Below are 12797 nucleotides of genomic sequence, written 5' to 3' on the forward strand. Positions count from 1 at the left end.
CCCACCTCTCTCCAGCACCTTATTTGTGGTCCAAGTACTGACACAGGGGTCCCTGCTTGGTGTTTCCAAGATCTCTTGAGGCACCACACAAGTGCATTAGCAAGTGGGCACCTGGCTTCCACCACCTCATCCTCCCTTTTGTTTCCTTGGCCCTGGGGATAGTAGCTCCTTCTTGCAGGTGTCAATATTTAGATTAGTTCACATTCCGCGTTTTTGCTCTTTCAGACTTCTCCCCTCTGCTTGAAATACCTCATATAGTTTCTATTTTCCTTACTGGACCCTGAGTGATACAGGAGGAGCTGTGTTACTACTAGTCATTTGCAGATATGGATAAAATGTCTACTAAGGGAGAATGTTCAGATCAGTGCAGCTGGTGCGACAGAAAGGTGAGCAAGCCATTCATAAAATATTGGTGCTTTGTTTTCCAAGTTTTTAATACCCTCCCTTGTTTATGGGCTTTGTGTCACAGTAACAGTTGTATTTTGCAAGGAAATACTGTCTTTTCACAAAACAGAAAGCAAACATTATTGGGAGTAATACTCATTTTTGTCAGTGTCAAATTGAATTTTGCAACAGTAGAAGTCACAGGAATAGGTCCACTATTTGTTCTCTCATTAACAGTTCACAGGCAGCCTCTCAAAAATGAAAGAGTGGGTTATTATTAGAAAAAAAGCTTGCATTGAAAATATTTCCATTTTTCTTAGTTTGACAAAAACTACAAATTTTGGCTTTGTTGCTGTTTTGAAGCTGTGAACTCCTCCAGATTTTTCATGTTTAGAATTATCTGTGCAGGCTGTGGGAATGGAAAAAGGCAATGCCAATTCCTTTTTGAAAAACAGAATCAACAATGAGCACTGTTTATTTGTTATGCCTTGATTCTTATGTTCATTTGTCAGTTCTGAAAAATTTGTATTAAGAAAAAAATTTTTGTATAATGTCAAGATCCAGTAACAATTTATTAGTTAATCTATGGCCTTAAATATTATACAAATATTAAATAATAATTAAAATAGTAGAATCAAAATGTTTTGAATAAAGAAAGCTAAGTGGAAAACTGTTCACAATTAAACATTTAATTTGGTATGAATGTAATTATCTTTGATGTTCAGAAGACAAAAATGATATGGTATACATATATTTGAACAAATCAGTACTATAAAATAGTCCTGATTTATTTTTTACCACCTTAAGCCTGGTACTATGGTTATCAAATGTCAAATTGGATAATTATCTTTCTATCTTTAGAGTACCACGTATTTATAGTTATTCCATATCACAGATGTTCTTCTTTTAGGATTAAGTTACTTTGGAATACAAAAGACTGGCCTCAGTCAAGCTAACAGTTTATTTATTAAAGCCAGTTGGGGCTTAGTTAGAATATCATTTCATGTGACTATTTTTGTGAGCTTGGAGAACGAATGCTTGAAATTGATAACCAGGCTAGGTCAGGAATAGCTATTCAGATCTTCACAGAATGAGGTCTTAGGATGGGTGTAAAGACTAAAAAGAATCCAGATGTTTACTAGCTGTCAAATGTACAAATCTGAAGATAATTTAGGAGACTGAAAATATTTGTGATTGTCTGGTCTACTCATTTACAGTGAGGCACTTTAATCCTCACATGTAGCATAGATAGTAACAGATTAGAAGGTAGAAGTTTAGAAACTGGAGTCTCATATACTTTCCTGGATCTCTCTCTCTCTCTCTCTCTCTCTCTCTCTCTCTCTCTCTCTCTCTCTCTCTCTTTCTTTCTCTCTTTCTCTATTCCTATCTCTGTTTGTGTTTGTGTGTGTGTCTAATTATTTGTCTCTGTCTCTTTCCCCCTTCTCATGTTAGTAGGCAGACTCTCTCACCTTGGCCTAGAACTAATAGATAGTGGAATTTATGCCATTTCTTGGTTAGTCTTCCCACAGCTTTCATACTGCGGTGGGCATTTCTTTCAAGAAAACTATTCATGTAAGCTACCTATATGCCAGATTTGCAAACCAACTAGAAAACCCTCACAGACTTCCTCTGATTTGTTGCAAATAACTTTTGGTCTGTTAATCCAGCTCTTTACTTTCTCAGCTCTCAAGTGGAAATTCATTCATCCATTTCATTTCACTGCATATTTTACTGAATATCTACTATGTACTAGAAACTGATCTAGATTCTAAGGAAACAACAGTGAACAAAATAGGCAAAGAAATAAATCTTCATTCTATGGTGCTTATATTCTAGTGTAGGGAAAATAGGACATAACAAAATAAATTAGTCGTATATATTGCATATTAGAGGTTATAGGTGGTATGGAGAAAAAGAAGATAGACAAAGTCAACAAGGAATGTGTGTTGAATTACTAATTTTAAATAGGGAGGCCAGGGAAGGCATCATTTATGAGGTGATATTTTAGTAAATATCTAAAGATGCTGAGGAAGTCACCACAGTTATCTGGGGGGAAGAGCATTTTAGGTAGAGAAAACAACAAGCATAAAGGCCATGAGGAAGTAATGTACCTGGTGTGTTTGAAGAACAAGTAAGGCCAGTGTGGGTGGACTCACATGAGGAAAGAGAAGGTATAGAAGATGACCTCAGACAGGTTATGGGGTCAGGTGTTTTGGACTAGGGCCATATAGGTCATATGACTGTGGCTTTTACTTGGTTGAAAAAGGAAGCCATTGCAAGGTTTTGAACAGATGAATGATATGACCTGAGTGAAATGATCTGACTGTTTCAAGGAGGGGAAAGTGATAAGCTACACTGCATGATGTTGATGAATCAAGTAAGACAAGGAATGAAAATTTACCATTGAATTTGGCAATGTGAGGTCATAGGTGACCTTGACAAGAGCATTTCTGGTGGAGTGGGGAATGGGTGAAAATGATGGGAATGCATGAGAGTTAGGAAAAAATAATTGTGGATAAGGAGACAAGGTATTTTTTTGTGTGTCTCTTTTTGCTGTAAAGGGAAGGGGGGAAATGTGGTGGAATCTAGAGGGTGAAGGAAGGTCAAGACAGGTTTGGTTGGCTTTTTTTTTTTGAGGTGTCCAAAGTATCAGCATGTTTTTATGCTTATGGGAAACATGCAATAGAGGGGAATACACTTGTGATGCAGGAAAGATGGAAGAGAGTTTTTGACGCATTTCTCTGAGTAGGTGAGTAGGAATGGGACCTGCATACCTGCGGAGCGGGGGAGATTTGGCTGGCACCACCAACAGCTCATCCACAGTAACAGGAAAGAAACCCAAGTACAGGGGTCCAAATATAGGAAGTTCAAAAGATGTGTTGGTAGGAACAGGTGGAAGCTCTCTCTGATTGCTTTTTTTTTTAATCCTCAGTAAAATATGAAGCAAGATTATCAGCTAAAAATGAAAACGAGAAGGATGTTGGAGATTCAGCAAGAAAGGAGAGGGGCATGTATGTGCCAGGGGCATTAGGTAAGATTACCTGGCAACATGAAGAACTAACCACCTGAGATTAGTTTGTATGCTTTTCTTCAGCTACAAGCAGCTTTCTGGATTATGATTAGTAGGTGGAGTATTATATGGTCCCAAGGTATGGTTCCACTAGTTAGTGGAAGAAACTTGTAGAATTTTTGGAGAGTTAAGGGTGCAGGCAAGAAGGCAGTTGTAATGACCATTCTTGTCATTTAAACTGTGAATAAAAGAAGAGAGATTTGAAGGGGAGACAGGTGAGAGGCAGTGAAAAAGTGATAGAATTGGTAGGTTGCCGGTCCTGTAGGGTGAAAGGATTGTTGGAATCAAGGGATTGCCATGAAATATTAATTCATATTAGAGTTCATATCAATTTTAAGGTTTTTTCTTTGTTCCCACTGTGGTTTCCTCTTCATCCTGTTTTATCCTTAAACATGTCCCTCTTCAGAAATTAGCTGTGATTTAATCACTGTTGTCCTCTCTATGTAAAATAATATTTTCATAATCAAATAATATATACTCATTGAAATTTTAAAAATATAGAAAAGGAAAATGAAAATCAGTCTCAAGAGTCTTACCACTTAAACACATGTACTGGTAGTATTTTTGAGTATGTCAGTCTTTGAGTGTCCTAGTCTTGTTTCTCTTCATGATTTTTCATGATTTTGTACCATGTTTAAGTTTTTTCATTTCAACATAGTCTTATAAGCATACTTCATGCTGTTACATACCTCTATCAAGATTATCTTTAATGACTGCATAATTTTCTAATGATGGGATGTTTCATAATCTGTTCAGTTTTATCTACATTACAGGATATTTATATTAATTTACTTTGGCATTAAAATTGTGTGGTGATCTTATAATTCCAAGAGAAAGAAAAGAGGAATATATAAACCCCAACAAAGCATGCTGAGGGAGAGAGTATTTGTCCTTAACTCCTAAAGCAGAACTGGTCTTAGAAGTGATCCCTGGGCTATACCAGGAAGTGCCACGCCACTCACAGGGAAGAGAGAGTCCTACATTTCTCCTTTATCACCCTGAAATCCCATGTCTCTCACAATGTCCCAATAAATGTTTTTGCCCCAGAAGAGTTGCCTTGTAGGGATAGGCATCTTGACCTGCCTGTATTTTATGATGTCCAGTAATATGTTTGTCTAAAACAAAATAAAGTGAAACAAATATATTCTCATCACCTTTAATTATGACTCAGTGGCTCTCAATGTTTGTTGTGCGTCAGAATCTCCTGGGACATTTTTATTGATACCTGGGTTCCACCTCAGGCTCTTGGGATATGTTCTAGACATCAGTTTTTAAAGTTCCATGACTGATGATGCAGAAGAACAGTTGAGAACCACTACCCTATATTAAACTAGCTAGGGTGACCAGTCAGGGGGCTGGAAGCAAGACCAGCACAAAACTGCAGAACAGCAGTCCAGGAGGACCCTGACTTGGCACCAGGTGGTGCTGTGGGCACAACACGGAGCCTCCTTCCCTCACCCCCCCCCCGCCCCGGTTTCCCCAGCTGAACACAAGGACCCCTCCAGCTCCCACAGAGCAGTGAGGGTCTCAGTAGAGGGAAACACAAGCTTCAACCTTGAGTATTCCACCTGCTTTGAATGAAAGGGGAGATGGAGAGGAAGGGAAAGGAAGAGTTCCTTCTGAAAAGGTTTGAAGTTCTTTGGGCAAAGTGAGAGCGTTCAATTTTTCAGGCTGATTTAATGAAATAAAAAGGACAGTGATGGACAATTCTATTCATCTCATTATGGATATTTTCCTTTGTATTTAATTTGATATTTCTATTAGAATTTAACACATGAAAATAGAACAACAAAATATAATTTAAACATTAAAATTAGTCATTCCTGTATGGCTCAGTTATAGATATGTTTGCTTTTTTCCTCATGATGGTTTTAAATATTTTAAAAAATTTTAATATGGAAGGAATTTATATTTACTACTTCACATCCTCCAGGTGGGACCATGTACTTACACCCTAATATGTGTAATTACAGTGACAACCATCCTGGTTTCCCTGGGCTGAGAGGTTTTAGTTTTAAAACAGGACAGTCGGGGCTTCCCTGGTGGTGCAGTGGTTGAGAGTCCGCCTCTGATGCAGGGGACACGGGTTCGTGCCCCGGTCCGGGAAGATCCCACATGCCGCGGAGCGGCTGGGCCCGTGAGCCGTGGCTGCTGAGCCTGCGCGTCCAGAGCCTGTGCTCCGCAACGGGAGAGGCCACAACAGTGAGAGGCCCGCGTACCAAAAAAAAAAAAAAAAAACGAAAAAAAACCAAAACAGGACAGTCCTGGGCAAACCCAGTTAGACAGTTGGTCTCCCTACTTATAACCCATATGTTCGTTTGGGCAGCTGTGTTTTCCTGTTATTCATGCCTTTAAGTAGGACTTAACACCTCTTATTAGTGATTCACTATAAGCTTATTTTATATCAGTAAGTAATATGGCTATTTCTGAAGAGTGTATGGGAGGGAATTCCCTGGGAGTCCAGTGGTTAGGACTCCGCACTTTCACTGCCTGGGGGGTGGGGGGGGAGGTTCAATCCCTAGTCGGGGATCTAACATCCTGCAAGCCTTGAGGCGCAGCCAAAAGAAAAAAAGTGTATGGGAGAACTAGAAGTAGGGTTGACAATGCATAGCCCTCAGTATTTCACTGAAAATATTCTGATTAGTTGCATCTTCTCATTTCCCTTCTTCCTTTTAGGCTGCAGTCACTTGCAGTCCCAAACTCCCAGCCCTGTGAGTTGGTTTCCTTTGTCACACAGAAAAATTTTGGTCTCTCTTAGGTTCTTTCTTTAGACTTCTTTCATACTCCATGATTACTTGATGCTATTATCTTCAACTAAGTGAAAGTTTGAAGATTTAATTGTCTCTCAGAAAGGAAATGATCTAGTTTCCAGTATGCAGAGAAGAGTGAAGCATTACTAATAACAAACATATTTCTTGTTTCACTAAATAATATATGTATATATACATCTGACTATATGTATATATGACTATACCTATCTACTTTATCTATCTGCTTTAACTGTCTATCTATCTAACCATCCATCTACCTACCAATCTGACTATACATAGTCACGTATGAACACATATTAGTTTTTTTCAAGTTTGTGTTTTAATAAACAGTTCATACTTTGCCCGCAATTCTCAGTTTACAGAGATGAATAAAAACACTGTGACTCCCTGAAACATTAAAAATTGGACATGATAAATTGTTGAGAATTTAAGGGAAACTCCTGCTTTACATACTAGATGATGTGGCATAATGAGGGCTCCTTTCTTTAATTTTATCAATTCTAGTGAACTTCATCCATGTGCTTCTTCTCACAGCAGTTATTACTGCATGAACATGGTTATCACTTAGGAGCAACTGAGCATTCATATTGAGGCTCTGTCAAGAAGGTAGACTTAGATATGTAAATGATTTACACCAGCATTCTGAGGTCAAACCCAGGGGGTACACAAAATGTTTGTCAGAGGGTGTTTTTCTCCTGGCAAAGACTATCGGGAATCTTATAATTAATCCAGTAGCAGTGGGGTAAGTGTTGGCTGAAAAATATTAGATTTTGTTGCAGAGGGACTGATAAAATCTAGTTAGAAAAAAATACAGTAATTTTCTATTACCCTCCTTAGAGAGTAAGAAGAGCATTATCATGTTGAATAATCAGTCATGCGAAAATAGCAATTAAACTTCCACAGAACTTTTTCTGCTTCCTCTTTTCCGATATTCCTTAAGTATCTTTGTCAGTAGCCACTCATTACTCATGCTAAAACCAACAGAACTGGCACAGATGTGAAAAAATAAAACAAACAAGAACTCTCATTTTCAGCAGTGATTGGTGTTAATTGGGGATTCATGGTATTTAATTTAATCTTTACAACAACTTTCTGTTTAAAAAAACAGCTTTATTGATACATAGTTCACATACCATTAAAACAACTATTTAAAATAAATATTTTTGTACTTTATTGTTGAGAAAGTGATGCTCAGATCAGTGAATTCATTTGTAAGCTTTGCTTGGAACACATAGCTGTCTAATTTCAAGGCCTGCATTCTTTCTACTGCACCCCAGTTTCTCTGTTGTCACGAGCCTACCACTCTTTTTGGCAGGAGTAATACAGATACCTGTTAAAATATTCTATGAAGAATAATGCATAGGAGATAGGGTCCCAAGACACAACTGGTCAGCAATCATTTTTTCCCTTAGGGAGTGAGGTTAGGGTCTCAAGCCATCTGAGTGATAGGAGGAGCTTCCGGAATGGGCCTAGTTGGAGAAATTATTTCTATATGCACAGGAATAATAGGAAGGAGGGACAAGAGGAAGATAAAGGGAATCACCTGGTCCTGCCACTTTTTATACAGTACTTCATTTGACTGTTAAAGCAGCACTATGAAGAATGCGGGCCCATTAAGAACAATGACAACAACAACAGCAACAATAATAATAGTTATTATTATTATTATTATTTTGTGTGTGTGTGTGGTACGCGGGCCTCTCACTGCTGCGGCCTCTCCCGTTGCGGAGCACAGGCTCCGGACGCGCAGGCCCAGCAGCCATGGCTCATGGGCGCTCCGTGGCACTTGGGATCCTCCCAGACAGGGGAATGAACCCGTGCCCCCTGCATCGGCAGGTGGACTCTCAACCACTGCGCCACCAGGGAAGCCCTATTATTAATTTTTTACAGATGATAAGCGGAATCACAGAATGTTTAGTAACTTTCCCAAGTTTATACCCAGGGGTCCGAAACAAAAGAATTCTAACTCCAAAACCGAATTTCTTTGTACTTTGCCAAAATGCATTTACACATAAGAAAAAACAAACAAGTGAACACTGCTGATAGTGGAAAACCAGTGAGATCTCATGATGTCAAGTATTCTATAAAGTGGTGGAGTTTTGCAGGGTATAAATCTTATAAGAAAACAAGTACAGAATTAGTCTCAGGGCCCTGGAAAGGGCCACGCAAGTCAGAGAACTACAGGTCCAGCTTCCTTAGTCACATTGTAAATCCGACTCTGGCTCCACCCCTTCTGAAGCAGTACTTGACCTCTGTACCTTTTGAAAAATACAAGCCAAGAGACTTCTCTTGCATTTAACAATGCAAAAAAAAAAAAAAAAAAAAAAAAGGCTTAAGGTCACTATTATACAGCCAAAGTCATATCCAGCAACTCGTGCAATAATTAAACTTTTTCAGTTACCTACCAGCTCTCTGAAAGTGTCACCCTAATTTATTCACTTACTTGTTTTGTTTTTTAACTTTTTTACCGAAGAATGATGTACACTTACTTGCTGTTTAAGTGCATTGTGTTGTTTGAGTATTTGTAAGCATTCTCAAATTCTTTGTAAACCAAGGAGTGTGTGTGTGTATGTGTGTGTGTGTGTGCACATTAAAAAAAGGTTTTGTAGCTAATTCATCTTCCAAGGTTTGCTAGGAACATATATTGCTTAAAGTTAAATTTGAGCGACATATCACTAGGAATATACAGCAGGCATTTGATAACACCTTCATTAACCGTTTTCCACAGTGAAAGTACTAACCTTGCTCTGTGGCTTAGAAGGTCAGTACCTATATGCTTCTATGTGGAAGCATTAATACCACTGTGATCTCAGGAGAATTTCAGCCCATGTCCTAACTGCAACATGCAGAGGTAAAGTGATCTTCTGTTCAGGTCTACGATTTAGCTACTCCTCTTAATTTCCCGAGAGAGTGACTCCCATCTTTAGCTTAGCTCATCGTTTGGATCAAGAGAAAGTGATTCTTTGGTTCCTCATCAAAAGCTAGAACATATAAATCCACGTGGGTTGAAATGTGGAAACAGAAACTCAGTTGAGAGAAACTAAGTAGGGTGGGCTTTACTGGACCTGATGATCTATGCTGTCCTTTTGTAACCTAACATGTTTTCTTCTATTAGGATAGGGAAACAGCTGCTTAGCTGGACCCACTGCTCTCTATCCAATTTGACAGAATTGCCCCTGGGTGAGATGCCATCAGCACATATTAAGAAAGAGTTCTGAGACAGAGACTCACTGTTGAACATATGATAAAGGGTGAGGTAAGGATGTCCTTCCCAGCAGTTGAAAGCTCCGCATCACTCCGGGTGATGTTGGTGCTTCTGTTAAGTGGTTTGTTTGTATCATATGCTCACTGTGTAGCTGGTAACTAGTAATGTTTTCCTTATTGTGGTCTCTGAGAAAGTGGAGAGCCAAATTTTTGATCTATTGCTAGTAATATACTGGAACTTAAAGCATGATGTTTGTAAAATCATTTATTTTTATTTTCCTACCAACTTTCTGCAAGTATCACCCTAATTTATTTACTTATTTGTTTTGTTTTACTTTTTACTGAAGAATAACATACACTTACTTGTTGGTTAAATGCATAGTTTGAGTATTTGTAAACATTTTCAAATTCTTTTTTAAACCAAAGAAGAGTTTATGTGTGTGTGTGTGTGTTTGTATGCATCCACACACAAAAGAAATCCATCTTTAAAATGAACATACTGAAGGGACTTCAAATTAATAAAACAAATGTCTATTGATCATCAGTTATATATGCTTAGGTCAATATTAAAAGATTGATGATTTACAATGAATATTTATCAGAAGTCTATAATATTCTCTTAAACACTTCTATCTCCATGGAATAGCCTCTGAACTTTTGAAAGACTTCTTACCAATTTTTGAATGTTGATTACGTAGTTCTGCTCTCTGAGGTGAAAGGCAATATGTTGCAAGAATGAGGTAAGGTCAGGATGAGTAGAACCAATCTTGCCAGGGACTTGATTTTCTCTTGCCTTGGCCAAATGTCCTATCTAAAAAGTCCTTGTTTGGAGGAGGTATGGTGCGTGAGTCTGGGGACCACTTTATTTCACTCTCATTGAGTTAAACTTTTTATCATTTTTGCTTCAAAGTCTTAAAATCTAAGCCATTTTTATTTATTTTGTTTTATTTTGTTTTTTGTAGTACACGGGCCTCTCACTGTTGTGGCCTCTCCCGTTGTGGAGCACAGGCTCCGGACGTGCAGGCTCAGCGGCCATGGCTCACGGGCCCAGCCGCTCCGTGGCATGTGAGATCTTCCTGGACCGGGGCACTAACCCATGTTCCCTGCATCGGCAGGCGGACTCTCAACCACTGCACCACCAGGGAAGCCCCTGGAAGCATTTTTAATATCACATAGGTCAAGAATTAACTGCAGTACAGATCATAGAAACATAACGGAGATCTGAGGTATTCAAGGACTAGTTGGAAAATACTTTGAACCTACTGGGTGGCTAAAGATAGCAATCTTCACTGTATAATGACTACCATAATGACTTCAAATGAACACATTTTAAAGGGATAATTCTTTAAAATGGTATTGCTTGCCTGGTTACTCTTGTAAGCACCACCCCCCTTCAGAAAGAATCTGGGATCTTTTGCTAAGTTATACAGTTGGTAAATATTCCCAGTCACTTAAGGCCTAGTTTAAACAGTAAAATAAATGAAGATCAAAACTTTATTCATGGGTTCTTTAAGAAAAAAAATAGTGGGTCATGTAGACTCAGAATAATTGTGTTCTAAAAAGCAAGAACATGTCCCCAGTTAAGTGGGTAGTAAACTGCTCTTTTCCCACTTAGTCATTCCAACAAAGACTGACTCATGCTTCTTTAGATGAGGTTTAAAAAATTCCCGTTTCAGACAGCAATTGCAATTGAGTATAAAGTTTAATTGGAAGAAAACACAAGGAAAAGATAAATGTGCCTAGTGCTATTTGCACCTGTGTAAGTATGCGCTGCCCTCTGTATGTCAGAATCACAGTCCTTCCAGTCAAGGGATTTTCTCTTATACCACCTTTCCCTGTATTCACAGAAAAAAAAAATTCCAGATTTAGGACAAAGTCCAGTGAGGGGTGTGTGTGTGTGTGTGTGTGTGTGTGTGTGTGTGTGTATACACAAAAAGATTGGGAGAAGAAAGATTCATTGGGGGATAGTGGGAACAGCCAGAGAATAGAGAGAAATCTATTTGGGAAAGAAATTAGCATGGTGGTTTTTAGAACATGATTCTCAAAATGTACCCCTCAGAACCACTGCATCACATCACTTTTCCACTTTCTTAGAAATGCAAATTCTCAGGTGCAACCCCACACCTTCTAGATCTGAAACACTGGGGTGGCTCCAGCAAACTGTTTTGTTTGGTGTTTCTTCAAACCCTCCAGGTCATTCTGGTAGGGTTGAATTTTAGAACTACTGGCTTAAATGACAGTGAAGATCTGCTTGGGTGACTGGAGAAGAGAACTACTCCATAAAGGATTCCAGCTAACAACCACCTTGTCCCTTTGTTTCTGAAATGTTATAATTCTCCAGGAGCATAACTTCATAAGGCATCATTCCTGGTTCTTATGTGGTTGAGACATTCTCACTGTATTCCACTGGGTAATAACTATTTTTTACATTAAGGGTTATTTGCCTCAAAAGAATCCTAGGTATAAATTGTTCCTTTCTGCTCTTTTCTCCACAAGAAATTAAAGAGTTTAGGTAGACTTCTGTCTAAATTGGTTTTCCATTTAAAGTGTACTTTATCTTTTTGAAAAATACTTTTTTATTTAAATACTTTTTCTCATTTAATTTAATCTGCTTAATTTTGCAGAAGGATATGAACTTAGTTTTCCTATTTCAAAGTTTTGGCTACCTACTCTGTGCTAAATACTTTAGTTTTGGACATTACATATGGTAAAATCAACCACATAATTTTGAGGATCTGCCAGGAAACTTGAGGTTCAGTGTAAAATGCATAGTGCAAAGTTCTACTTTTCATCCGAACTTTCCATGTAGTTTAATTTAACATTAATTTTGTAGTATTTATTAGACTGGAGATCAAAAAGCAAAGAAAAACTCTTGAATTTTTAAGCTATAATAAAAATTAATCTTGGTTATATCTCAGAATGCCACTTCATCTTTGTTTTTCTTTGTTTTTGTTTAAATAACAACCAGACCCAGGTTTGCCTCTCAATTGGCCCGATGATGTCACACTTCATGGCAATAGTGCTTCCAATGCTATGAATCCATTCTGGAATGAACTGTCTGCATCTAACCCATTTTTGGATGACATAATTCAGCTAAGAAATAACCAGAAGAGAGATAATATTTCCATCTTGAAGGAAGATCCTTTTCTTTTTTTTAGAGAAATAGAAACTGGAAATTCTTTTGTTTCTTCCGGTGATGAACTTGACGTGCATCAGTGGCTTAGGCAGTCTTCTTCAAGGAAATCTGAAAGATCTAAAAGTGTTTCAGAACGTTTGGACATTTTAGATGACACAGCACATGCCCATCAGAATATACATAACTCCGACCAGATCTTAGAACAAGACTTAAAATGGCTTCAAAATGATTG

The 12797-nt window shown here is 38.2% G+C and overlaps 1 protein-coding gene across 1 annotated transcript in view; it reads left to right on the forward strand.

Annotated features, from left to right (window-relative positions):
• The window catches only part of MACC1 (MET transcriptional regulator MACC1), a gene marked incomplete at both ends in the record, with an annotated part of 37130 nt that overhangs the window by 6495 nt on the left and 17838 nt on the right, over positions 1–12797 (forward strand). Inside the window, 2 exon segments of the mRNA XM_082632224.1 lie at positions 3317–3415; positions 12398–12795. Of these exon segments, the coding sequence (XP_082488350.1) occupies positions 3317–3415; positions 12398–12795 (497 nt within the window).

Source organism: Mesoplodon mirus (genome assembly GCF_964341445.2).
Source record: "Mesoplodon mirus genome assembly, chromosome: 9".
NCBI lineage: Eukaryota > Metazoa > Chordata > Mammalia > Artiodactyla > Ziphiidae > Mesoplodon > Mesoplodon mirus.